Source organism: Aquarana catesbeiana, linkage group LG05, assembly GCF_042186555.1.
Source record: "Aquarana catesbeiana isolate 2022-GZ linkage group LG05, ASM4218655v1, whole genome shotgun sequence".
In the NCBI taxonomy this organism is placed as follows: domain Eukaryota; kingdom Metazoa; phylum Chordata; class Amphibia; order Anura; family Ranidae; genus Aquarana; species Aquarana catesbeiana.
In genome coordinates, this window is record NC_133328.1 from 520,466,330 (window position 1) to 520,493,355 (window position 27,026).

Here is a 27,026-nt window from a genome sequence, read left to right on the forward strand (position 1 = left end):
TTAGGAGGATTGTTCCATCCACAGTATTTCTCTTGGCTAGGTGTGGGCTAGAGACATACGTTTCTTTGCCTTGCAAATGTCATTCCTTGCCAGTAGGGTAAAGACTGTTATGCGTTTTAAAATAAGTAGGCTACCTATGACAAGACTCTTAAGGATGTTCTCCATAAGCATATAGAAGCTGATTACATCTGAGCTGCAGCATGATATTCTTTTTAAGCTGTTCCCATGTAAGATTTAACATCTAAAATACCAGCAGTGCAAACTGTTCATACGTGATTGTTCTTCTACCACCTCTAGTGAATACCTCTTTCTGCACTTGCGCGGTTTTACTATGATTGAACCTTGAGTGCATCAAAATGGCTGCTGTGATGTCAGCTATCGGTGTAATGATCTGAGCTCTTCTCTGCTTATCTGTAGGGTCTGTTTGCTGTCATCTCATGTATTGTCTACACTACTTTGGAGTAGTCCAGGGAAGTCCAAGTGGTCTGTTTATGAAGAGTGGCAAAATAATTGCTTTCTTTTGCCTGATTTTGACCAGTTTTTCTGCATTTTGAGTTTGACCTGGAAAGTTGTGATGTCCAAGGTAATAGACTCCATTCACAAAGCTTTTAAGACAAGTCTAAGAAGCTTTATTTTCAGCCATGCAACTAATTTTTCAAATCTCATTGAACTCAGCTGGAAGTAACTGTTCCTTTTTTTTTATAAAATAAGTATCCTTCTATCCTAAATTATGTATCCTTATCTAAGTATGTTCACTTAGTGAATTGAGCCTAATATGAGCAGACAAATAAGAGTGGTATACTAGTCTGTCTACTTTTAAATGATATGACTGGCAGCTTTATGGACCCATTTTTTTTTTCTTTTTGTGATGTTGGAGCATATGTGGTAATGCAAATTAGTACCTGGGTAGATTCTCTTTTTTTAAAAGTTTTAAAAACACACTTGAAAAGTGCCACTAAATAACTGCAAAAACGACCGGCGCTTCAGCTTGAAAGGGATCTTTCACGCTGAAGTGCCACTAAAGCGTCGGTTGTTTTTGTGGTGCTTTTCAAGTGCTAGTGGGGTGTGTGGGTTTTTTTTGGTTGCATGAATGCCTCTGGTGAAACTATTGTGTTCTCCTGCTGGGGGGGGGGGGCACAGGGAACCGTCCCTGCCGGGAGAACACAGTGATTATTGCTAGTGGCTTTAGTCGCTGGCGGTAATCGCATGCTAGAAATCCAACATGCTGGTTGTACCCAAGTTGATCAATGGATCCACCTGGGTACAGTCAGCCTGTTCATAGATGGATCGAACCTCAGGCAGTCCCTGCTGAACCGGCCGAGATTCGAACCGTTAAGTTTAAGTCTAGAGGTTCATAGAAGAGACTGGTGAAGTGTAATGCTGTATACATAGACAGCAATTTCTGGCAATTTTAACCACTTTCATCCAATTTTCATTTGCAAAAAATGATTAAACAGCTTACAGCCACTTGGCACCAACCTCACAGGCAGGTAGGAACTGTTGGTAATATATTGCAATGCAGTAATCTGTCCAGCTTTCAAGGTGACCTGAATGTAGTTGAGATTGATCAAAATTGCCATACGTGTGGTCAGCCATAGGGTGATAGTAGAGGTAGGTGGGACAGTCGGGATACTTAGATTAGAAATCACATTTTGTGTTTGGTTCTGAACATTGATGTCCCAGCTGTCTTGCTCTACAGGAGTCAGAGTGCTGAAAATTTGTGTATTCTAGGTACATAGCCGGGATAACTAAAATGTTATGTAAAGCTCAATTTAAACCTCTGAGAAAAACACTGAGACAGCCAGACAAGCAGGAAATGAGGATTCTGGGTAAATTCTGTACACACTGATGGAGTTTGATTGGGAGAGCGAGAAAAAAGTAGAAACTTAAGACTGTATGTCATGAGCTGCTCTGATGCCCTTCCCATGCACATGTATAAAACACTAGAAACAATTTTTGAACATTAACATACATTTAATAAGCTTTATGTTCAAGTGATGCTAAAGTTGTGTTTGTTATTTATATTAAAAAAACCAAACATGTTAGGCCCCTTTCACTTGTGCGGACAGTATGTCCGTATTTCATCCATCCATTTTCGGATGAAATACGGACATACATGCATCCCTATGGGATAGCGAGTGTCAGAGGATGAACAACCGCTGATACCATCTGTCCCTGCTATGGTCCGATTCTGCAGACAGAGGAAAATCCTATTCTATCCGTCTGCAGAGCGGATCGGATGAACATGGACTGACTGTCCGTGTTCATCCGATCCCCCCCATAGGGGAGAGCGGAGATCTGACAGGGCGGTCCCTGCACAGTGTGCAGGGACCGCCCTGTCATCCGCCGGCTCAGCAGGGATCAATGTAGCGATCTCCGCTGAGCAAGTGGATGTTCATGGGGCGAATCATTACGGATCCGTCCAGGACCCTTATACTTACCTGCTCTGTTGCAGTGGTTTTGCACAGAGCAGCCCAGATTCTCCTTTTCTCGGGTCCCTTGCCAGAAGCTCCTGGCCCCTATCTCCTGTCAAGTGCCCCCACAGCAAGCAGCTTCCTATGGGAGCAGTCGAGCCGCAGCTCCGTGTGTCCATTCAGACACTAAGCCGCTTCAGCCTTGCTTCCTCTTTCTCATTGGCTGAGACACAGCAGTGCCGCCACTGGCTCCTGTTGCGGTCAAAGTCAGCCAATCAAGAGGGAGAGTCCCGGACAGCTGAGGCACTCCTGTACATTGCTGGATTGAGAATGGGTACAGGTAAGGCGCACACAGGGTTTTTTTTTTTTTTTTAATCCTAATTCCTTCAGATAAAAAAAACAAAAACCTTCTGCCCTTACAGCCCCTTTAAGCTGCCCACATATCGCAAATATATATGGATCCCCTTTTAGGTTATTTTTCAACTTTTGAAGCACTCAGGAAATAAAACCCATAGTCCCCCTTCTCCTTGGGACCGGTTACCCTCAAAAGTTTTGTGTGCTCTTGAAGTTTAAACTTTTGGTACTTTGTGCTTCACTTGTAGTACAGCAAAGTTTGAAACTCTGCTCAGTGTGTTTCCTTTTCACTGAAGTATTTTTTTTTTTTAATTCAACTAATTTGCTGGTTATACTGTTGATTGTGACAATTCTGTATGCTGAGACGACCACCTTCAACTATATTTGCTGAACATAATCAGAGATCCTTTGTAAGCCTCTGGCAGTAATGCCTTGTTAAGGAAACCGTGATTGAATTCATGACTGCTTTTAAAAGCTTTTGCCCAAGGAGTTAAAAATATCAATATTTGTGTCAACTCCCTATAAAAATGTTTTGTAGACAGAAGAGAGCTTGTCGGCGGCTTGACATCAGTGTTCATGTATATATCCGCTCCCAATGATCTGAAGAACTTCGCCTGTTATCTTCCCAGGCAGGAGGTGTTTAAAACAAGTCTTACGGTATCTGAAAGGAAGCAATCGTTTCTTCCCTCTCCAGTTTGTAAAAAGGCACTCAAAGTAAAAAATGTTAGGAAAGCGAAGGGTAGTACTCGTGGGTGTTTGTAGTGGGTGCCACTATAGTGTGCTTCTGCTGCGCCACTTCTGCACTTGTATCTTTGCAGCCAGTTACCTTTACGTTGTGTAACCATAAAATGCAGCTTCTCAAGTAATATTAATGTTTCAGGTCTGAGTTTTTTAGGTTGATAGCTGGATTAGTAATGACCACTGCTAATGGAGAGTAATCCATAACACATGATCTGTTGGGGGTACTTGAGGACCTGAGTTGTGTGGATTTGCAGTAGAGCACGGTACAGACCAGTCTTCAGTCATGTAAATACTTGGAAAATGCTGCTGCTGTGTTTACATGTGCTGCACAGTCTGCTCACTGGTATGCTCTGTACATTGCAAGTCAAGTCAACTGAACTACTGGGACCTTTGCTTGAACTTAAAGGGATTGTAAAGGCAAAAGGTTTTTCTTATCTAAATGCATTCTGTGCTTTAAGATAAAGACTTCTGTGTGCAGCAGCCCCCCCCCCAACACTTAGAGGTCCCTCTGTCCAGCGATGTCCACGAGTGTCTCAGCCCTCCGAGATTCTCCCTCCTTATTGGCTGAGACGCAGCAGCGGCGCCATTGGCTGTTGCTGCTGTCAATCAAAGTCAGCTAGGAGAGGGGGCAGGGCCAGGTCGGGGCTTTGTGTCTGACTGGACACACAGAGCTGTGATACGGCTCAGGTGCCCCCATAGCAAGCTGTTTGCTGTGAGGGCACTGGTCAGGATCACAGACGAGGGACCCCAGAAGAGGAGGATCTGGGCTGCTCTGTGCAAATCCACTGCAACAGATCAGATAAGTATAACATGTTTGTTATTTTAAAGGGAAAAAAAAAAACTAAGATTTTACAATCACGGGTTAGAAAAAAATATGAACAGTTTTTTTTTTTTTTTTTTTTTTTTTTTCCTTTTCTTTTCTTTTTCCCCCTTTTGAGTTTGAAATCTAACCTGTTAGCCTTCTAAATTGATAAAAATAAAAGACAATTAAAATGTTCTCATGCTTTGACTGGTATTTAGTCCTTGCTCTGCAGCTGAATGATACTATTTAAAGAGCTTTGTCATGAAAGTCTACATCCTAACCAGTAACATAGCCAAAATGTAACGTCAGCAAAACATGCTTTTATGAGGGCTAGCATTTTTAGCTGAGCTTTACATTAGTGAAAGCATATTAAAAACTCCAGACCAAAAAAAAAAAAAAATCTAAAACCCGGCTCAGGAGAGTTGGAAAGAGCTTGAATGTCTGCAGCATACCAGACCTTAAATGTGGCGGTTATTCATCTTTTTTATTTTAAACTGTTGGTCCTGCCAGTTACAAACTTCCTATACTATGGTGACAACACTCACTGTGCTATATTCTTGCAGTAGCAGTGTTGTCACACTAGCTGCTCTCTCTTGATTTGAAATGCCTCAGGAAAGACCGATAAGCCTGAGTGCCGGTTTACACAGGGGCGACTTGTGAGGTGACCTAGCCCCCTGACAAGTCGCGTCCCGTACTACGGAACCATTCTAATAGGAGCGACGCAAGAAAAAGGTTCCTGTAGTATTTTTGGGGTGACTTCTTCAGGTACTTGCATTCTATACAGAAGTCGTTTTGCAAGTCGCTGCTGAAGTCGTTTGCAGGTCGCCTCGATGAGGTGACCTGCAAGTCGTGCCGCCCCTGTGTGAACCGGCACTGATAGTTTGTTCCACTGCAGGAAGTTACAAGGACACAAGATTGTTGGGAGGGAAAGGGGGGGGGGGTTCTTTTTGCATCTATACACATTAATATTTATTATTATTATACAGGATTTGTATAGCAGCAACAGTTTACACAACACTTTACAGCATAAGGGTAGACAGTACAATGTAATACAGCAGGGATCAAAGGGCCCTGCTCGTTAGAACTTACAATCTATTGGATGTAAAGAAATTCATATAGAGCCCTCCCTTTTTTTCTTTTTTTTTTTTTCTTATCAGCTTTCCTAGCTGGATGGGTGCAGATATGGGATGGTCTCTAAGGCCTCATGTACACTGCTGCTGGTAAACGATCGTTTAGGAGCAGTTGGGCGTTTTTTTTTTTTTTTCTCTTTTTTTTTTTTTTCAGCTGCCGCTGAACTCTCCTCTGTTATCTTATCTTCTTATCTGTCCATGTACATAGGGTCGTTTATAGTCATTTCCAGGCAGTTGAGTTTAGAAGCATTTTTTGGAAAGCAAAAAATGCATTCAGGACGGATGTTCAGAGACATTTGAAACGCCAAATGCCTGTAACAGCTTGTAAGCGCTGCTAAACGTGGTAACTCGCGTTTAGCAGCTTTTCGTTTACAGACATTTTTCATTTTTACAAACGCGGCATGTAAATAGACGCCAGTTTCTAACTGTCAAGTTAAATCGTTCAGGAAAGGTTAAACAGCGTCCTGTGTACATGAAGCAATAGGACTCCCAGTGATCCAAAAGTGACCCTGTTTTGGGGATAAATGTGATTTTTGTTAGAGAAGAGTTGTATATGTATGTTGTAATTGCCACCATTCGTCTCTTCCATCCCATCAAGTTGTTTTTGCACAGTGTTTGTGTTTTGTCCATCGCTATGATAATACAGGCAAATTTAATAAAGTATTAAGGCAAAACTTTATTTTGTTTTAGTTTTGGAGAGTGGAGAGGACTTGGAACACCTGTCATGATTTTTTTTTTTTTTTTTTGGGGGGGGGGGTGTCCCCTTAAGGCTCCATTCACACTTTTATGACAAGTTGCATGACTTTGGAGTGCAACTTTGGCTTTGACCAATGATAATGGACAACTGTTGCATGTATAACCTTTTTTAAAGGTTTACATTGCAGTCTGTGGCACTCAAGTCGCATGAATGTCAGACCAAAGAAGCGCAGAAACCTTTTTAAAGTTGTTGTGGCTTTAAATTGAACATATTTGAATGATTGTTATTGAATAACATGGTGTCTGACTTGTCAAAAGACCCAAATTTTGTGTGGTCACCAGAACTGAAATTCGAGGGGAAATCTATCAATAGTTCTGGTGTCTGTGCTGACAACCATGGGTTTCCTCTCCCTTCATCTTTTGTCTATGGGACCGGAAATAATGGGAAATCTCCCCAGTGGGACACAGATGGCAAGACTGACCGGTTATAACCCTCGGACTCTATCCAAAAAAAAAAATGTTTTGCTTTTAGCTCTTTAACCAACCCAACATAGCCTCTGGAATTTTGTTTATATACAATTTACAGCATGCTGGAAAATGTGTGTGTGTGTGTGTGTGTGTGTTTTATTTATTTATTTATTTATTTATTTATTTTTGTTTTTTGTTTTTTCTTTCTATTTTTAATGTTTTGTGAGTGGAAAATGTTACTATTTCAGTGAGGTTTTCATTTTGGCAATTGGAGCATGCTTAATGCCTTGGCGTGACTGCCTTTTGGCCCTTTTAAGAGTTCTAAAAGCCTGGAGGTGGCCATTCAGGTCATGTGATCACTTTGGCTGTCCCAGCGGTCACATGATTGGTATGCATCAAAAGCATACTGATCCCCCCTGCTGGCTACTGTGCTGGTAGTGTGTAGGGCGCACGCTCTCAGCATGGCAAGTTGTTTACATAGGACTGCCTGGCATTGAGGCCCAAAGGCCACATATATGCATACTGTCAACGCCAAGAGGTTAAATCACTTCTAAGCAAGTTTCATTGTACTACCAACATAATATCTGCATCTTCTGCTCAGTGACTGCTTGATGTGGAAATTGGGTCCCATTTTAGTTTTACAGCCTCTATAGCTGTGTTTTTTTTTTTTTTTTTTTTTTTTTTTTTTTTTAACCAACACAAGACGTCATGATAGTTGCTGTACAATGCATTTTTCTCTTCTATTGAAACAAGTTAGGTTAAATTTTCATGTTTCAGATGTGTTGCATCGGGCCACGCTCCATCAGTTACTGCACGTGTTCCTAAAACTGGCGTGTTTTTGCTGATCTCTTATCCTTAATGTGTTCCGAGTTCTGTTTACTTATTGTACAGGGAAAGCCAGATTTCATCAATTCTTCATGCTCATTTTAGTCCAATTCATGGCTGGCAAATCTTGTTGTCTGTTAGTAATTTGTGGTAAATGGTAAAATAGTTTTCCTAAGTGAATGCAGCCGGCTTTCAAAACTTTGGACGGATCTCCGGCTACTGGCCGCACTCTAGAAACTTAACAGTTCGAAAGCCTATTAGCATGCTGTGTGCTTTGCCCAAATCTATTTTTGGGGCTTGTAATATGCAGACATTTTGACTTCAGTAGTTGTGTTTGTTTTTTTTGTTTTTTTATGTGTACTAGTACACGGATGATGGTGTAATTCGGGGATTTTTTTTATTCGTTTGTAGCTTCTACTTGGTGAAAACTACTGCTTTAAAGTGTTACTAAACTCAGGAGCCTGCAGTCACTATACCTGGTCTCCAACAGTACACACAACATGGACATGCAATAGTTTTGAGTAAATATAAACTGATAAAAAACCCACAGAACACGGACATGCAATAGTTTTGAGTAAATATAAATTGATAAATGCCTTTTCTCATCAGCAGTATATAGCAGTCTTGTGACTTCTATCGGTGTCTGGTTTAAGTTTTTGTAGGAGTTTTCATTCTCCTCTGACTGTCTTATGAGGCTGCAGGACCCCTGACCCTCTGTCTGAGTGCTGATTGGTGCTGTGCCAATCACATGCACCCTCAAGAAAAAAAAACAACTCTCTAGCAATATGCAGCAAACTGAGAATGTGCAGAGTGCCCCCAAGGCTCTGTCTTATTAGGAGTTGGTTTGGGGACAGTGGAAGAAGGGGAGTGTCAGAGATCGGATCAAACAGCCTTTTTACACAATACAGAAGATTAACCCCTTAGGTTCCACAGTGATTATAACAAGCATGCTATACTGCATATACAGACTGATTTGACTGTTGTGGGTTTAGTAGCACTTTCACCTCACCACACACACACATTACATTCAGAATGTACAATCTTTTTCAGATCTATTAACAGGCATGTAGTGTAGGGATCTGCCTGTTTAGATACAAATTTTAGTTAGCTCCTCATATTACATATTTTGATCTAAATTTGATTGTACAGAGATTCTATGGTCAGATTGCAACTTGTATGATGAGCCTTGGGCACACTGTCCCCATTCCACCCCCATTCATTCACAGGTTGCGGATGTCCAACTGTCCATAGATACATTGATAAAGGATCAGCTCACTCTTCCTAGTAGTTGGCCCCAATGTTTCTTCCCAGCAACTCTTGAAAGTAATGCATTTACCTGTCCCTACTCCACTGAGGTCCTCTGTGCTATTCAGCCTTTTCCTGGAAATGTATACATTCAGGCCCTGCTCCTCCTTCTCATGCATGCTGCAATCTCCATTGGAAATTCCATACGGTCCTCATATAAAGGATTCAGGTAGTGTGGGAACAGGTACATATGTGGATCATTAGCGATGCTTGAGAAAGGTATTGGGTTCTTAGGGTAATGGCAATAAAAGTGCAATAACTCATTAAATAACCTAGTAATTTATGTGCCTCCATGGACTGAGATCTATTTGAGCTCTCTGAGCTGGCATACCTTCTGCTTTAATTGGCAGGAATCCATTTGCCCTGTGAGAATTCAAATACGGGCATATAATCCAGAGTAAAGACTCCCATGATACTGCAAATTGGGTAGAACAGAGCAAAGAAGCTGTCAAGGAGATCGTCCCACAGATGTCGTCTGAGGTATTGGAAGGTAGTTGACTCCACTGATAAATTAAATATCACTTTGGGGTGTCTCTCATAATAATAATAATAATAATAATAATAATAATATTCACTCATCACTAACACCTTGTGGTTCAGAGTTGGAAAATTCCCTATAGCTGCCTTTTAAGGTTTGAGATGACTTTTGACTGCTTGTTTCTGCGTTTGGACTCATTGGGTGGCAATCGCATGTCCTGGTTTTATTAGTCTTTGTGATCGTATTGTCCACAGTATTTGGCAATTTCTCCTCTACCCTGTCCATTCACTAAACAAACTAGTCAGCTTGGCTATACATTTGGGTTTAGGAGTGTATTGCATGTCTGTCAATTCTTGTGTGTACTTCCAACACCCTCTAAACTTACTATTATGAATCAAAAGGACAAAAAAATTTTAAGGTACAAATGTTCCCAAATGTCCTTCAGAGTTTGTTTATTATAAGGCAAACTTTGGCTTCACCTCCAAGATATAAGTGAATTTATGCTTAAGACTTCTAGCAAAATTGTGGGGTTGTTGGGGTCTTGTCTCATAATATCCTCTCATATCCCTACTTGATATACAGTGTCCAATTGAAAATATATCTGTAACTAAATCATATAGACAGAGAGAGGTCAACGAAGAAATCGGCATCGGCCGATTACCCCTCTTCCCCACACTCCACACTGAACGGCTCTGTGTGTGAAACTGATTTGCAACTGAATGCAGAGAGAGAAGCTGTCAGAATTGGACGGGACCCAGCTATCATACACCAGCCAATGGGATGGGATCTGGATGGGCCGCCACATATATGTGGCCCCACCCACTTTCTTAAGCAGCCCAATCATTGGCTGGCATTGATAGCAGGGCCCTGCCTACCCGGGTTCCACCCACCCCCGACATCACGCTGAATTCTGAAAGCTAGTCTCTCTCTGCATTCAGTTACATATAGTGTAACGTGAAACTGACAAATCGGCTCCGTGTGAAACCTACCAGTGCCACGTGCCAACCAGTGCAAACTGCCAGTGCCAAAAAAAAAAATCTGCATCATATATCGGCCGCCCCGATTTCTAAATATCGGCATCGGCCAGAGAAAAACCCATATCGGTTGACCCTTAATATTAATATATATAATATATGTATGTTTTATATTTTTGTGTTCTATGTCCCATTGGGGAGATTTCCTGTACTGTAGACTAGGGCTGCAACTAATGATCATTTTCATAATCAATTAGTTGGCTGATTATTGTTTTGATTAATCAGTTAATAACCTTAAGTGTGGTGTATAATTTAGTTAATATGTAAAGTTTAAAAAAAGGCAATTTATTCTTAAATATCTCTGTGCAGTGGTAAATATAAATAACCAACTATATGGTTAGGGAGCAAAATCTCTAAGACCCCTTTCACACTGGGGCGGTTTGCAGGCGTTATTGCGCTAAAAATAGCGCCTGCAAACCGCCCCTAAACAGCCTCCGCTGTTTGTTCAGTGTGAAACCTTGAGGGCTTTCACACTGAAGCGGTGCGCTGGCAGGAGAAGAAAGAATCTCAGCCGCATCTTTGGAGCGGTGAAGGAGCAGTGTATTCACCGCTCCTAAACCGCTCCTGCCCATTGAAATCAATGGGACAGCGCGGCTATACCATGGTAATACCACGGCTATAGCTACGCTATACGAGGGGTTTTAACCCTTTTTCGTCCGCCAGCGGGGGGTTAAAACCGCACCGCTAGCGGCTGAATGCCGCGGTAAAACAGCGCTAAAAATAGCGCTGTTTTACCGCCGACGCCCCCTACCGCCTCAGTGTGAAAGGGCCTAATCCACTTTGAGAATAACAGACAGAAGAGATATACTATTAGAGGAGATATACTATTAGAGGTTGAATCTGGTAAATATCATCATCACAGAAAAAGAAAAAAAAAGTTAGACTGTTTTGCAGGTTTTCAATCAGAACTGTAATACATTATATGCTGGCCATACCAAAACAACGTCTTCCTTAAAAAAAAAAAAAAAAAAAAAATGTAATTTTAAGAAAGTTCGTTTGATTTTCGAATCGTTAGTGGGGTCATATCGATGTTCGTTTTCAACCACAGTGACAGGAAAATTTAGAACTAATAGAAAACTTCTTGGTCAAAGGAATTTTCAGACAGTGTATGTGGTTTTCGTTCAGAAATTACATTCATTTGAAAACAAAATGTTAAAAGCAAGTGAAAATTTCAAACAACATTCTTTCATTCAGCGAATGTACAAAGATTTTTTATAATGAATATTCTCATCTGAAAATTGAGCCATGTGGCCAGCATAAGGCTATTCAATTTGCTTTTGATCTGTTTCTACACTGCTTTTTGCTGTGCGTTAAGTACAGTATAGAGTGCCCCAATAGCAAGGTAAAGAAAACTTCTTCCTTTAAAACCACTCACTTCCTGCCCAGGACTACATGTCCCATGAGGCATTGCTCCTCACACATTCACAAGTTCTCAGGCACTTACTGACCTGTATGGATGATGTACTGAGCTGTATGTGTGTAATCGATTATGAAATTAATCGATTAGTTTCAGCCCTACTGTAGACCCAACAGAAGTTGAGAGGAAATCTCTTCGAAGGGAGGGAAATGGCCAGATAAAAACATATTTGGAAGGTTTCTTCTCTAGTCATGATCTGGTGAAAGCTCAATATTTTGTCTTCTCTCGTTTTGACTCTGAGGGATGGGGATTAAGTGCACCCAGTAAGGTTAGAGACAGAAATAAAAAGCTGGCAGGGGCTCTAACCACTCAACACAAAACAATACAAATTTTAAAAAGCTGGTTTCTGTACTATCTTCATTCAGATTCGCTGGCTTTGTTGGAATTCCAGCAGGTTGAAGGGATAGAAATGTCCATTGACCGAATAAACAATCATAGGAAAAAGAGCCCTTTGGTCACTAAAGAGTGGTTATGAGAGGAACCGTAACTTTTTTTTACATGGTGGAATCTGAAGGATGGGGTTGTCTTATGTTTGAGTTATGCAAGTAGCCATGTTAACAACAAAGTTCTCTCTACTTTATGCCAAGGATATTGGTGTTTGTTTCTCTAGTGGACACTTCCACTGTGTCTATGGAAACTGTATACACATTGCCGATCTATTTTTGTTTGTTGTTGGGTTTTAGCATGGTACACAATTTTTAAAGATCTTTAAAGAATTTTTAAAGATCACCTAAAATATTGTGAATGGAATGTAGTTTCAATGGGATTCATGAATTCAAAATGACGACTACTTCTGGATCCCCAAGGTAACAAGTTCTTGGGTAGTAGATTTTTTCTCTCTCCGCTTTGCCTGATTTTCTGTTGGCTGTTGATCGCAGTAGTAATTCTTGTGACGCGCAGAGGGAGAGAAGAAAATTTGTATTTTAAATTGAGTTGGAATGTAGCAAGTCCAGCAATGACTGGAGCTTTCTGAATTATGGTGGTAGCAAGTATCTGCCTGTGTATGGGCAGGTTTATATTGAGGTTGTAATGTCAGTCTTAAGCTGGATACACACTATACAATCTTCTTTAGATTATTTTTTATTTATTTTTTTTTTTATTTAGGTTTGACTTCCATATTTTATGGTTTTGGTAAATCTAAATTCTTTCAATTTGTATGCAGTCAGGCAGGCCCTTGCACTACATAGTTGAAGGTAAAGCCTTGTACGCACGATTTTTTTTTTTTTGTTGCATGCTAGTCTTGTGTTGAAAGTGAAGAGGTTACTTTCATATGAAAATTCTCATGGTTCGACAGAATTCAACTTCAGAAGTGATGTGTTGAATTGTTTTTGTATGTATTTTTTCGTTTCCGAGCATGCGCAGTCTTGCTCTTATGAGTTTTACGAAAATCAGACGTTGTGTTCCTGTACGATATATTTTAGAGCATGCACATACAGTTTTTGTCGTCCGAAAATGTAGTAATCGGCTGTCAAAAGCACCATACTAATGTTCCGAAAATCGGCAGATTGTTAGTCGGATGAAATTTTACTTCTGATTTTCGTATAGTGTGTATGGGTCTTAATGCTGGATACATACTATACAATTTTTCTTTAGATTTTTTTTTTCCTTTAAATTTACCAAAACCATATAATATGAGGTCAAACCTTAAGACTACTTTCACACTGGGGTGAGCGGCCGTCTGTGGTAAAGCGGCGCAATTTTTAGCGCCACTTTACCGTTGTTTCAGCCAATAGCGCAGTTTTAAACACCCCCCCCCTGCTAGCGGATGAAAAAAGGGTTAAAACCGCCCGCAAAGCGTCGCTGCAGCGGCGGTATGCTGGCGGTTTGGCGGTGCTGCCCCATTATTTTCAATGGTCTACAGCGCTGCAAAGATGTGGCCCTCGGGCTTTCACAATGGAGGGACAGGAGAGGCTCTTTGCAGGCGCTGTTTTGCGCTGTAGCGCCTGTAAAGCTCCTCAGTGTAAAAATAGCCTACGAGATTCAATTTGTGTGCAATCAGGCAAGCCCTTGCACTACCATAGGTTTGCTAAATCTAAAGGAAATCTGACAAAAGTTTTATAGTATGTATGGGGTCTTAGACCCCATACACACTATTCGATTTTCTGCAAGATTTTTGTCTTCAGATTTACCAAAACCATATAATATGAGGTCAAACATTAAAGCTACTTTCACATTGAGGCGCTTTACAGGAGCTACAGCACTAAAAATAGCTCCTGTAAAGAGCCTCTCCTGTCCAAACGTCAAGAACGCGGTGACATACAACACGTACAACGAGGCAAGAAAAATTAAGTTCAATAGCCAGTGCGGCTCTTCTGCTTGATTCCGAGCATGCGTGGAACTTTGTGCGTCGGAATTGTGCACACACGATTGGAATTTACGACAACTGATTTTGTTGTCGGAAAATTTGAGATCCAGATCTCAAATTTTGTGTGACGGAAATTCCGATGGAAAATGTCCACTGGAGCCTACACACGGTCGGAATTTCCGACAACAAGCTTCCATCGATCATTTTCCATCGGAAAATCCGACCGTGTGTACGGGGCATTAGAGTTTCAATTTGTATTCATTCAGGCAGGCCCTTGCTCTACATCTGAAGACAAAAATCTGCAGAAAATCTAATGGTGTGTGTGGGGCCTTAGTCTAAATGAAATTGAACAAAAGTTGTATAGTGTGTATCCAGCTTTACCTGTACAGGAGAAGGATACCATTATTGTATATGAGGCCCATTCACACCTATGCAATGTGCTTCTTTGCGACTGCAAAAAGGTGAAGGCACTTTTTAGTGCAATGTGTGTGTATCCCATGGTTTTTAATAGGAAAAATGTAAAATGCATTGGAAAACACATGAAAATTCACAAGTGCCTGCACTAACCTTGCCAGGTATACTTGGTAAATTGTTACTGTAGTAACCTTTAGCAAATAATTTAGGGCTAGAACTATAGTAAACTACAATCTGGATTGTATTATGGAACAAGCCTGGCAGTGTGTAGATCCTACTTTGTTTAAATGCCTTGCATACTGCTCCCTCCCCCCAGGAAAAGTGCTTCCTATGCAGTTAGTAGTAAAGACTGTTTCTATAGTTAACCTTCAAACAGACCTGGATAATCAATTTCAGGATGAATACTGCATGTTACCACTACTATGCACACATTACATTTCCTTTAGAATATGTATGACGCTGCTTGTATCTACACTTTAAGACTATTTTGGGGAACATGGAATTCCCATTTTTTGCATGCATTTTGTGTGCATTTCACTGCATGTGCTGTTGAGACTGAACACATGAGAACACATTTGCAGAAGATATAGTGAGTGAAAAGCATACTTCAAAAGAATACTCTGATGATGAGCAGCAGCTTAATTTCTGTTCTAATCTCAACTTCTACTTTGTAAAAAAGAGGAGTTTGGCGCCCACCCTTACTGTCTCCATAGTCTTTTATGGTTGGTGCCAATCATCTTAATGGATGGCTTGGAAGGCAGAAGGGTTTGTGGCCAAGTTTGACTTCTATAGGAAAAGCTGAGATTTGTATATCAGCTGCTCACATTTCTGGAACATACAACAACTGTGTCACAGTAGTGTGTGTATATATGTTGTATATATGGAGGACGTGCAGGTAGACCATTTACCAAAACAGAACATGCTGACTGCTAGGATAATTCACATATTGTCCTAGTCCCCAGATTTACCAGTCTCCTGATTTATTTATTTCTATTTTTTCTATTTGACCACAATCAACAAGCGGTATTAAACCAAAAATGTAATATATTGCAGCTTACCAATCATTTAGATATGGTGGCATCAGTTTTTCTTTTCTTTGGATTTTCTTTTCCCCCCTCTGTTTTCACCTGGTGGTCAGGTCAGTAACACACCTCCTGTATTAGAGACGGCTCTGGATGAATGAGCAGTGGAGGCACAGCAGACTGCAGCATTGTCAGTCGAGAGGAGAGGTGTGTAGTGTTTAAATGTATTTGTAGATTCCAGCAAATCTCCAGCTCAGAAGAAAAGAAGGCTGAATGGCCACACTCCTATGCATAGCTCACAAATTCCAGCTCACGCTTTATATTCAATTTCAGCAAACAGTTTTTTTTTTTTCATTTGGAATTTTAAATATATATATATATATATATATATATATATATATATATATATATATATATATATATATATATATATATATATATATATATATATATATATATAAAATCATTTTAATCATTTTAATCATCCCTGTCAGTGTTAAGTGGTTTGTCTCATCCTTGTAAATGGATACATTCTGCTGGGGAGTTTGAGCTTGTGAAAAACAGCAGGCTTACTGGCCAGATCACCAGATGGGAATGCTTGATCCTGGTATGGGTCCATTCACACCACATTGTTGGTCTGCACTGGGCAGACTTGGCCAAGGCAGTCCCAACGCATAGACAAGGTCCTATGAATTCCGTTCACACCACTGTGCTACAGTGTGCTGAAAAAACATAGGCCATGCTCCACTTTTGTTTAACAGTGTGTTGTAACCTGCTGTGGTGAATGTAAATAGTCATTTTGTTAAATTGCAATAAAGTTGGAATTAAAAATAGGAAAACCATGTGATGCATCATCTACAAGGCATCCACTCTGCTCCGTTCATAGCGCTTACTAGTGGCCACTGGTGTGAACAAATCCTAAACGATTTAGAATGCACAGTGATCAGGCTTATTCGATGATGGCATATTGAGAGTAGAGCCACACACACATAATTATTATAGCAATTAGAGATACATTTTTTTTTTTTTTTGTGGTGTCTTTTGGGGTTTTTATACACATAAATCTGAGTTTGTCATTGGAGGAAAACACTTGGATCACTTGCATTTATTAGACTGACTTTTTGTTTCTGTGTTCAGTTTTGGGGAAAAAAAAGCTTTCTATAATTTGTGTGTGTGTGTGCACGCTTCTGTAGTGGGGGGAAAATAGTTGAATGAGCGTAATACCCTCCAGCTCACTGGGATGACCTTTGGCCCTTTGTATCCTGTGACACTCAGCCAGTCTTTGTGCTGCAGTTTATTCATGATGGTTCTGTTTCCCCCATCACATATGCCACAGTCTTGCAAAGAGAGGAGATAAATTATTTTCAGCTGCAGCTCAGGCCAAGGAAGAAGAAAAGACCTTTGGAGGTGTAGAGCGAGGGGGGAGGGTAGGCCACACGGTTTTCAGGAGGATGGGCAGGTTAGAGTATATTTGCTTATTGCATGTGTTTTTTTTTTTTTTTTTTTTCCCTTTTGAAAAGAGCATTCACACAGTTTAGTATGTGAAATTTGTGGCTGTATATAGTGTAAAACATTTATTTTTTTATTTTTTATATCACCGCAAATTCGGACTTTGCTGCTTCCATTGGACTCCTGTCTCTGAATCCCCCAGTGGCAGCTTTGTAAGCAAATATATTTGCCAGGAGATCACTTGACGGGTAATGGCAGTATTATGGCTGCCTTCTCCCCTCTCCTCCCATCATAATCTGGCAAGCAGGGATCTGTTCTATTGCTGACACAGATAAAATGAGCGTGCACATCAGTTGCTTCAAACAAGCCCAAGGATCAGCAAGGACATTGCTGTTTTCAGGGTAGAAGCTTGTGCTGGTGCGGAAAAGGCAGTTAACGGTTTGGAGTAACTGGGCTGTATGGCTTATACAAGCCGGTATTATTGATTTCTGCAGATGTCCTTGTATAAGATACTGGACAACAGGGATATGATGTACATTTCATAACAAAATCCAACCCCTGATTTTTCACTTAAAAAAAATAACTAGACCAGCCCCATCCATAACTGATATTTAAATTTTTTGGGGTTGCTGACACCATATTCCATTGAAAATACCCCCGCCATAATTCCATATTTCTTCCCAGCTGCCATAGCAGTTTGAGATACGTGATGGTGCCCCTCCCTTTCCAATGGTTTGTTCATTAGGTAGAGTAAACCATTGGTTGGAAAATTATGCTGCAGAAGGGTGACACCTTTTTATTATGGCAGTCGGGGATGGATGGGGACACAAACTACTATAGGGAAATCTCACCATATCAGTCTGTACTATGCCTATTGAAGCCACTGAAAGCTGAATTGTATATAAAAGTTAATGTTCAATGCAGGCCTCGCATGAAAAGGCAAGGTCTGCCAACTAGGGCCCCCCCAACCACATTCGGGTAGAGTAAATCAGTTCCTTACTCTCCAGCTTCTGCCTACTTACTGGTATCCTGAAAAAGCTGAGGATCGCAAGTCTTTAACTTTTGCTGGAGTACATTCTCTTGGGGTAAGGCCCAGCGACATGCTCACCCAGGTGAACATGCCAAGAGTTGTGGTGTAAGGTAAGTGGTTTTTAAGGGTTGCATATAGAGGGACAAGTGGCTAAAATTTCCAGTACTAGTAGTCTTTTCCAACTTGCCATTAAAGGATACGTACAGCCAAAGCTAGTTTGGCTGTACTTCGCCTGTGGATCACAGGAGTGCAGTTCGTTCTGCACTCCTGTGACCCGTTTACAGCAGACAGTGGGCTGAAGTCTGCTGTCTGACGTCACAGAGCCCATCAAGGCTCGGAAAGATTAGGACAATGAAGTTGGGATCCGCCCTGGACGGGCACCTAGCTCAGCCTCTCAGTGAGCTGCTGAGAGCCTGAGCTGGCCGCTCCGGCCCCCTCCACAGCCCGGCGCTCCGGTGAGTGCAGGGGGGCAGAGCAGTGAGCTTCTGACTGACAGTTGCTAGCGCTCTGCTCAGGGAGCTGTGAGAACCCAGCTACCTGCGACGTTAGATTGCTCGGGTCTCAGTTTTGGAGGCACAGGAGGGACAGATGCAGCATCAGACCAATGCTGCATTCAGCTAAGTAAGTATAATTCTGGATAAAAATGTAACTCTATACTTCTTCTTTTAATGACCATAGGTCTTCAGATGCAGTTTACTAATCCCTACAATCACAATAGAGAGAGGCTTTAATTTCAGTGCTTTTTTTCCAGCCCTCTCTTCCTTTTCTGTAATGATAGGTGCACATGGTGCTAGTCATTCTTGGAGGCTGTAGGCAAGTATGACTGTACAGAACCTATGGTAACTTTTTGTCTTTTAGTTTTATAGACATTTGATCAGTAAAGGATCAATTATAAATGCTGCAGGTTGTGTGCAACTTTTTGAATTCATCATTGTTCTTAAATAAGCCAGAATATTTATGCTCTGTGCACATTATAAGCTAAAAAAAAAATGCCAGAAAGATGCTGGATAAACGCTCATAATGGCCTTTTTGTGCCAGCTTTTAGCAGGAGTTAGGAACATTCAGCATTTTTTTTCTTCCAGCAAATCGCTCCCAAAAGTGCAAAAAAAATATATATCTTTCTGGTCCTAAAAGCCGAAGCTTCAAAAACTCTTCTAGACTAAGAGTGCTTGTACACATAAGATAACACCATTTGCTTCTAGAAGCAAACAAAAAAAAAATGCTCAAAAGTGTCTGCTAGGAGCGTTTTTTTTTTTTTTTTTGCTAATGTGCATGGAGCCTGAAATTTGAAACCCAGTCTAACTTTGTAAGGTAGAGTGCAGATATCACATAAGTAGAGAGCGAAAGGAAGAAGAAAGAAAAAAAGCGCCACAAAGAACCTATTGTTTTCGGGGGTTTACTGCTATTAAAATATGTGACGCTGAGGAGTGATGTCATGGGACTATGACATGTATTGCTATGTGGGCACAGATAAGTTCCCACTAACATTGATCTTTTTAGCTATCTGTAAGGGGTAATTCCTCACAATTTTATAATTTCCCTTTGGGATTAATAAAGTATTCTGAATCTGAATGAGCACAAGAGTAAGGAGCATTCTTCCCACTGACCATCACACTAATGTATCATGAGTTGTAGATCTAGTCATTTTTAGCAGGGGTTCCCTGAGACCAGACCAGAAGTTATTTCAAGATTTCCGAAGTGTTGAAAAAGTTGAGAGAGGCTGCTATATACAGTACTTTGATAGATGTCACGTATATGGTCAAAGCTGCTTTCAATGGTGGCCAGACATGCATGGTAAACTGGACTGATATGGTGACATGTTACATGGCCCCATGCATGCTGGTCAGAAGGCTTACTTGTCACTTTCCTGAAAGGTTTGCCAAATCTTCCAATTTAAAAAATAAATCAGGTCAAATTATTATCATTCAGGATGAATGCTGGTAGTTGGTGGGAGCTTTGACCTAATTTGTTTCCAGCTAAATTGCTGTGTATGCAGCTAGTTTGTTGTTGGAAGCTTACATTAAAAAAAAAAAAATCACTGTTTCAATAAGGTAATCACTGAAGTCCTCTTTTAAAGATGCATTTTATATTTATTGCTGCAAAATTCTGCTCAACCATGCACATACTTGGGGTCACCGTAAAGGATCCCATAATTACGAGCTGTACTCTAGATTTGGAGCGTGTCTTGCGATTTGCCACTTCTGAGCTTGTGAGGGGCTGTAACTAGTGTTAGAGGTGATATTTTTAGTTGTATGAGAGTCAGGAAGGATTATTTCTGGAGGTGGAAAGAACTATCGCTAAATCATTACACTATACAATATAATTAGGCATGCATACTGTTGCTTACGAAAAGTTGGTATCCACATCAAGGTTGAAATGACCAAAGTTGGGTTTGTTGATATGAATATAGCTAACCTGTATCTCCATACTGCTGCTTTATTGGCTCTAATATGGAGATCTACCCTACATGCATGGAATAAAGAATGTGAATGCAGTGTAAACATCACATCCCCCGCGAATTACCAATTCTGTCTTCAGCGTAGTATCAAATATACAGATTTATCAAAAAAAGGCTGGGGGGGGGGGGGGGTAGATGTGTGGCTGGCTTCTCGGTCTATCTGATGAGATTCATTTAATTCACTGCTTATCGCCTGCTCTTATTTGTATGTAAAGATCTGAAGCACAGTAATTTTTGCATGCATGTGGACCCCGGCACAGGCAGTTGGCTGAGGGTAATCTGTCCGGGAAGGGGTTAATCTTCCATAGCACTCATGCAGTCATCTGTGAAGTAGCCTGTTCCTGAGGAAAGTTTCAGAGGAGTTATGAATCCAGCTACTTGTTCCCATTGCGTACCGCAGAAGCACCAGCCCACGACCATTAATGCTTGGAAAGAAAAATAAGATTATGCCTTAGAATCATAGTGACAAATTCCAAGCATGGCTGGGATTCTTCAATTCACATTTGTTCAGATCAGTAGCTGTATTAATCATTTACCTCTTCTTCTATCTCCAAGATCTAAATGCATTTTAAATGCTTTTTTTTTTTTTTCTTTAGACACTTCGTTCTTGTATATTGAAAAGTCAGATATTTAGCAGCACTTATTGATGCTCTTCATGGTGCACTATAGCTCCTAAGGCTCCCCCCCCCCCCCCCCAATTTATTTTTTTCTTCTACGGTAGATATGATGTTTAGTATATATGCAACACATTTAAAGCCTCTTGCTCAGCCTCTGGAGTGTAGATGTCGTGTGAACGGTCCTGCAGAGAGCTGGAAGAGTTAACTGTCTAGAGAGTCCAGTCAGCAGAGTTTTCAGTACAGTCTGAGCGGATGCTGTCATAACCACTTGTATCCATGGCACATTAGGCAATGCAGTGAACCTGGTGAGTGAACTTCCTGTCGTCCTAGCTGGACAGCTGTGACTCAGCCACACAATAAAATTGCCAAATATAAAACTCATTTCTTGTTTTCTCTCCATCTGCAAGTATATCAAATTGTTCAGAGATGCAGAATAACATCTCTGCCCATATAGTGTAGGTTTTTAGCTGCACTTTCCAGCACAGTGTTCCCAGGCAGCCTAATAAATTGGGCATGGGGCACCTAATTCTATCTTGTAGGATCACCCTGCTCTGCCCGCAGTATGAAGCAAGCCTTTCAGATATTTTGACCTTGAGTAGAGGTGCTAGAAGTTGTGGATTTGCGGTTGCTCTTTGAGGAGCAGTGGATGCATACCACGTGGCTTTTAAGGAGAAGCCAGGACAAGATGTCTACTGTGTAAAGCCTGGGGTAGGGAGCAAAGAGGGAATCTGGCCATACATCTTGTTTGAAATATATTTTAGGCTACTTTTAAAGGGTCACATTCTACCTTCTGGTGATTGTTAAATGGACTAGCGGATTCTGCTAACTTTAGCTTATCACAGCCCTTGATGCTGCTGCTTGCTCATCTCATTACACTCCTCTGGGGAATAAGGTTAAGGACACACTGTTGGTAACTAGAGCATTTTCAGGGCTTTAGTTTAGCAGATGGGATGCTTGGCTCTATCCATACATCTGTCTGCCTGCTGTGGCAGCTGATGCTACTGCTGCATTTTCAGTGTCCCTTTGTTCTCTCCCACCTAACAAATGATTGCTGTGTGCAAGTGGAGTTTAAACTTTTCTGCTTTGTATTTTGTTTTGATATTAAAGCATTATAAAAAGTCAAATAAATTGCTGCCACTTTATTAACCTAATTTTTTTTTTTTTTTTTTTTATTTCTTTTCCTCCTCCAGGAGCAGTTGCCAGACTGTCTGACACTGAAGGGTCCGAAAGAATTAAGACAATATGGAATGACATGTAAGAGATTAGCTAAGGATTAACAGCTCTGAGGACAAACACCTCACTCGTGAGGTGAAGCACAATCTTGCGCTTGTGGCTCTAAAGAGCACTGTGCAGAAACAAGATGGCGGACCCTGGCATGATGAGTCTGTTTGGGGAAGATGGAAATCTTTTCAGCGAAGGCCTGGAGGCACTTGGGGAATGTGGTTTTCCAGAAAGCTCTGTCAATTCTATGGCACAACAAATGCCTTTGGATCAGGGTTTTGGTTCATTGCAATCTCCTCTCCATCATAACCCCAGCAGTCAAAACCAAGCAAAGCTGACCCACTTTGATCACTATAACCAATACGAGCCTCAGAAAATGCACATAATAGATCAGCCTAACAGAATGATGGCTAACACTCCTGGTAATGGTATTGCCTCTCCACATTCACAGTATCACAGTTCGCCTGTTTCTCAGGTGCCCCATGGTGGTAACCAAATGGGCGTCTATCCTGGTATGCAAAATGACAGGCATGGGCCGCCATTTGTGGACAGTGGTTCTATGTGGGGACCTAGGGCAGTGCAAGTGCCCGATCAGATAAGGCCAACATACCAGCAGCAACAGTCCCAGCAGCAACCACAGACTCCTTCTGCTCCTCAAGGTCCCTCTCATCCTCAACATGTTCAACAAATGGGCAATTACATGGTTCGGGGAGATTTTTCAATGCAGCAACATGGTCCACTACAGCCACAAAGAATGAACCAGTTTTCACAAGGACAAGATGGTCTCAACCAAGGAAATCCCTATCTTGGTGGTGCAGGGCCTGGGCACATGTCTCACGTCCCACAACAAAATCCAAATATGGGGCCTTCACTGCGTCATTCAGTCCAGCAATTTCATCATCATCCCCCCACTACTCTGCATGGAGAATCTGTTGCTCACAGTCCTAGATTTTCTCCCAATCCTCCTCAGCAGGGTGCAGTTAGGCCGCAGTCCCTTAATTATAACTCTAGAAACCAGACTGTACCTTCACCTACGCTAAACAACTCAGGGCAGTATTCCCGTTATCCTTATAGTAACCTTAATCAGGGATTAGTTAATAATACAGGGATGAATCAGAACTTAGGCCTTACAAACAGCACTCCAATGACTCCGTCTGTACCTAGATACCCAAATGCTGTGGGGTTTCCATCAAATAATAATCAAGGACTGATGCACCAGCAACCCATTCATCCTAGCGGCTCACTTAACCAAATGAACACACAAACTATGCATCCTTCACAGCCTCAGGGAACCTATGCTTCTCCACCTCCCATGTCGCCCTTGAAAGCAATGAGCAATCCAGCAGGCACTCCTCCTCCACAAGTTAGGCCTGGCAGTGCTGGGATTCCTATGGATGTTGGAAGTTACCCAAATATGCCCCATCCTCCAACTCACCAGCCCCCTGGCAACATGGGCATGGGACAAAGAACCATTGGTCCCAGGAACATGCCGCAGGGGCAGACCTTCATGGGTATGTCCTCAACACCAAGGGAGATGGGTGGGCATATGAGACCAAATGGCTGTCCAGGAGTTAGCCATGCAGATCCACAGGCAATACAAGAACGGATGATGTCTGGCCAACAGCATCCCAGTCATCAGTCTTTTCAGCAGCAAATGGCAAACTGTCAGCCTCATCCAGCTATGCACCATCAGTCTTCACCATCTTCACATTCTCATCATCAACCATGGACTTCGCTTCACCAGTCACCTCAGAATACCCCTCAGAAAGTGCCTGTTCATCAGGTAAGAGTATACTAAATCTGAGCACTAAAATCATATTTACTACATGTACTTTAAAACACATCTGCTTTATTTTTTCTCTTTACACTGTATGTAGCTTTCACACAAACTCAGCTTGTGAACTTCCTGCTTTGTACATTTTACTGATTTAAGTGTAAACATAAAAGGTATGGAACAACAGGAAGTTGTATCGGTATTGTTTTGGTATTCTGATTTTTTTAAGTGTAGTCATAAAAGTATGTAACGGGAAGTTGTATCAGTATTGTTTTTGGTTATGAAACTTCTGTTTTTATTCTAAGAACCCTTTTAAGATCAAGAACTTGGCAAGGTGGCAGCTTATTAAAGGTGGAATCATACAACTTTTTTTTTTTTTTTTTTTTTGCAGTATACAGTAAGCCTGTATTTAGTTAATTTCTGGCTTTTCCCAAGATTGTTTAATGGATTAAAACATAAGTCTAACTGGTCCACTCCCACCATTAAACTTTCCTGTGACAAAGATAAGGTGGAGCAACTTTGTCAAAGACCACATGGTGTTAAAGGAGAAGTACAGCCAAAGCTTGTTTGGCTGTATTTCTCCTGTGACTCACAGGAGTGCAGTTCACTCTGCACTCCTGTGATGCTTTTTCAGTAGACAGCGGGCTGAAGCCTGCCGTCGGCTGAGGTCACAGGGCCGGTCCAGGCTCCGGCAAGACTGTGACTATAAAGTGAGGATCCGCCCACATGCCTGGACCGGCACCAAGCTCAGCCTCTTAGCGAGCCGCTGAGAGCTTGAGAAGGCCGCTCCTGCCCTCTCCATAGCCCAGCGATCCAGTGAGCACTGAGGGAGCAGAGAGCTGTGAGACCCAAGCAATCGGAAGTATTCAATCAATTTGTTCTCAGTGTTCGAGCCGGTGGGGGACAGATGCAGCTTGGGACTGATGCAGTATCCACCTAGGTAAGTATTGTGCAGAAAAAAAACTAACCCCATACTTCTTTTTTTAAAGTGTATCTAGATCCAAAAACAAAAATGTAATCGATTGCAATTTACCAGTCCTTGGATGGTAATGGCTGCATTCCGTGTGTGTGTGTGTGTGTGTGTGTGTGTGTGTGTGTGTGTGTGTGTGTGTGTGTGTGTGTGTGTGTGTGTGTGTGTGTGTGTGTGTGTGTGTGTGTTTTTTTTTTTTTTTTTTTTTTTCCCTCTCCCTAATTTATCCTGTCCTATGGTAACAATACTCACTCATTGTATTGTACCTTTGAAGAAACAGCATTGTCATGCTAGGATGGGATTACAGAACACCTCAACCCTTTCTCTTCAGGATTAAACAGGTTTTTTGTGCTCTTTAAGCAGATATAATATGCCTTAAATGGTCTATTTAACAGACCAAAATAGAACAAATATGAAAAGTTCATTGTTGGGATTTACATACACTTTAACAGTTCACTCTCGAACAGAGTTGTAAGGATTACCTTTATAAAAGAAATGTGAGGATGACCACTTCTGATCTCATTCGAAAAATGTTAAAGCAGTTGTATGCTGCTGGACTCTTTTTTTTTTTTTTTTCCCTGCAAGATAAAGTCATAATTTGCTAGTATGAAACTTTCCACAAAGCGGAGTTCCTTCCAAAAATGGAACTCCTGCTTTAAGTGAAGGTGTCCCTCTGACATGCCACATTTGGCATTTCATTTTTTTTTTTTTTGGGTGGGGGGGAGCGGATTCCCTCTTTTTAGGGGTGTCCAGCTCCCACTTCCCCCAAGCCTCTGTGGAGCCGGAAGGAAGTTCACCTCTCCCCCCTCCCTCCGTGCAATCTTCTGGTCACTGGTCCCAGAAGATTGCACCGGCCAATCAGTGTGTGGCTCGCGCATGTGCAGTGTGTACCCGGCTGTGAAGCCACACCCGGGTGCCCAGTCACAATGCCAAGGAGGGGGAGAGGAGCAGGGCTTCGTTCGCCCGCATCGCTGGACCGCGGGGCATGCGAGTGTCTGATTATTAAAAGTCAGCAGCTACACTTTTTGTAGCTGCTGACTTTTATATGGGTGGAACTCCGCTTTAAAAGGAAGCTGTTCTAGCGCCGCTTCCATTTTCACACTTCTTGCTTCTGGGTTTGCGAGCTCCGGCTCTGTCACTGGCCAGGGATGCGATGACGTCACTGGTGGCTGTTCCTTCAGAGCGCATGCGCCAGTGATGTCACTGGCTGCATGTAATGTAAATCTCTCCTAAACGGTGTACGTTTAGGAGATATTTACACTACCTGTAGGCAAGCCTTATTATAGGCTTACCTATAGGTAAATGCCAGCAGAGGAAGTTTACTTACTCTTTAATGCTAATGCCCCTTTCACTGCTCAGCCGGGAGTCTGTACGCTGGTCTGTGTCTGCTTCGCTTATGCAGACAGTCCACTCTCCTCAATAGGTCGGTCGGATGTAAGTGGACCGCTTATCCTTTTTTACACTCGATTGGTGTCCAACCTGATCCGCTAGATGGATGGGAAACAAATGTCGGCGGGTGTAAAGTGACATGTGCCAGTTTACACCCGCCGCACAATGGAGGGTCTGATCGGGTCTGCCAACTGACAGATGGACCCAATCGGTTTGCTTATGTGAAAAGGACCTAAAATTACTGGCTTTTATGCCAACCTTTGGTTTCAATACTTTGTGTCACTGATCCAGAACAGAGATACAGATCTCTTGATCTGCCTGTTTGTGATATAAACTGGGGAAGCCATATGATCGACTTGAAAACAGGTAGTCGACAATAGAAGCTTCTATCAGGAAAGGTTTCCACCTCCTGTTACAATTTTAAGATTAATTCTTCCATTAGTTAGAGGCGAATGAGTTATTAGTTCTCTTGGCAAGCCATAATTTGATACCTTCAGTTCGCTGCTGTGTTGACATCCAGGTATGGTCCAGAGACGATGGTCCCACAAGGTTGTGGTGTTAGTTTTGCTATATAATGGTAAGTAGTAATATATAGTGCAGATGTCAGAGCTGTAATGCTGATGCTCTGAACCTAGTGAAAGGTACAATATGCTGATAACGGCTAGGAGTGAGCCCATGTTCACATTGGGCCGGTTTGGCATGCGATTTGACAT

General features: G+C 41.7%; 1 protein-coding gene across 2 annotated transcripts in view; it reads left to right on the forward strand.

The window, feature by feature from the left end:
• Positions 1-27,026, forward strand: part of CHD7 (chromodomain helicase DNA binding protein 7) — a 196,171-nt gene that overhangs the window by 11,593 nt on the left and 157,552 nt on the right. For both annotated transcript variants that reach the window (XM_073631683.1, XM_073631684.1), the window contains exon 2: positions 22,150-23,963. In XM_073631683.1, the coding sequence (XP_073487784.1) occupies positions 22,320-23,963 (1,644 nt within the window). In that variant the 5' untranslated portion in view covers positions 22,150-22,319. The remainder of the gene's footprint in view (positions 1-22,149; positions 23,964-27,026) is intronic.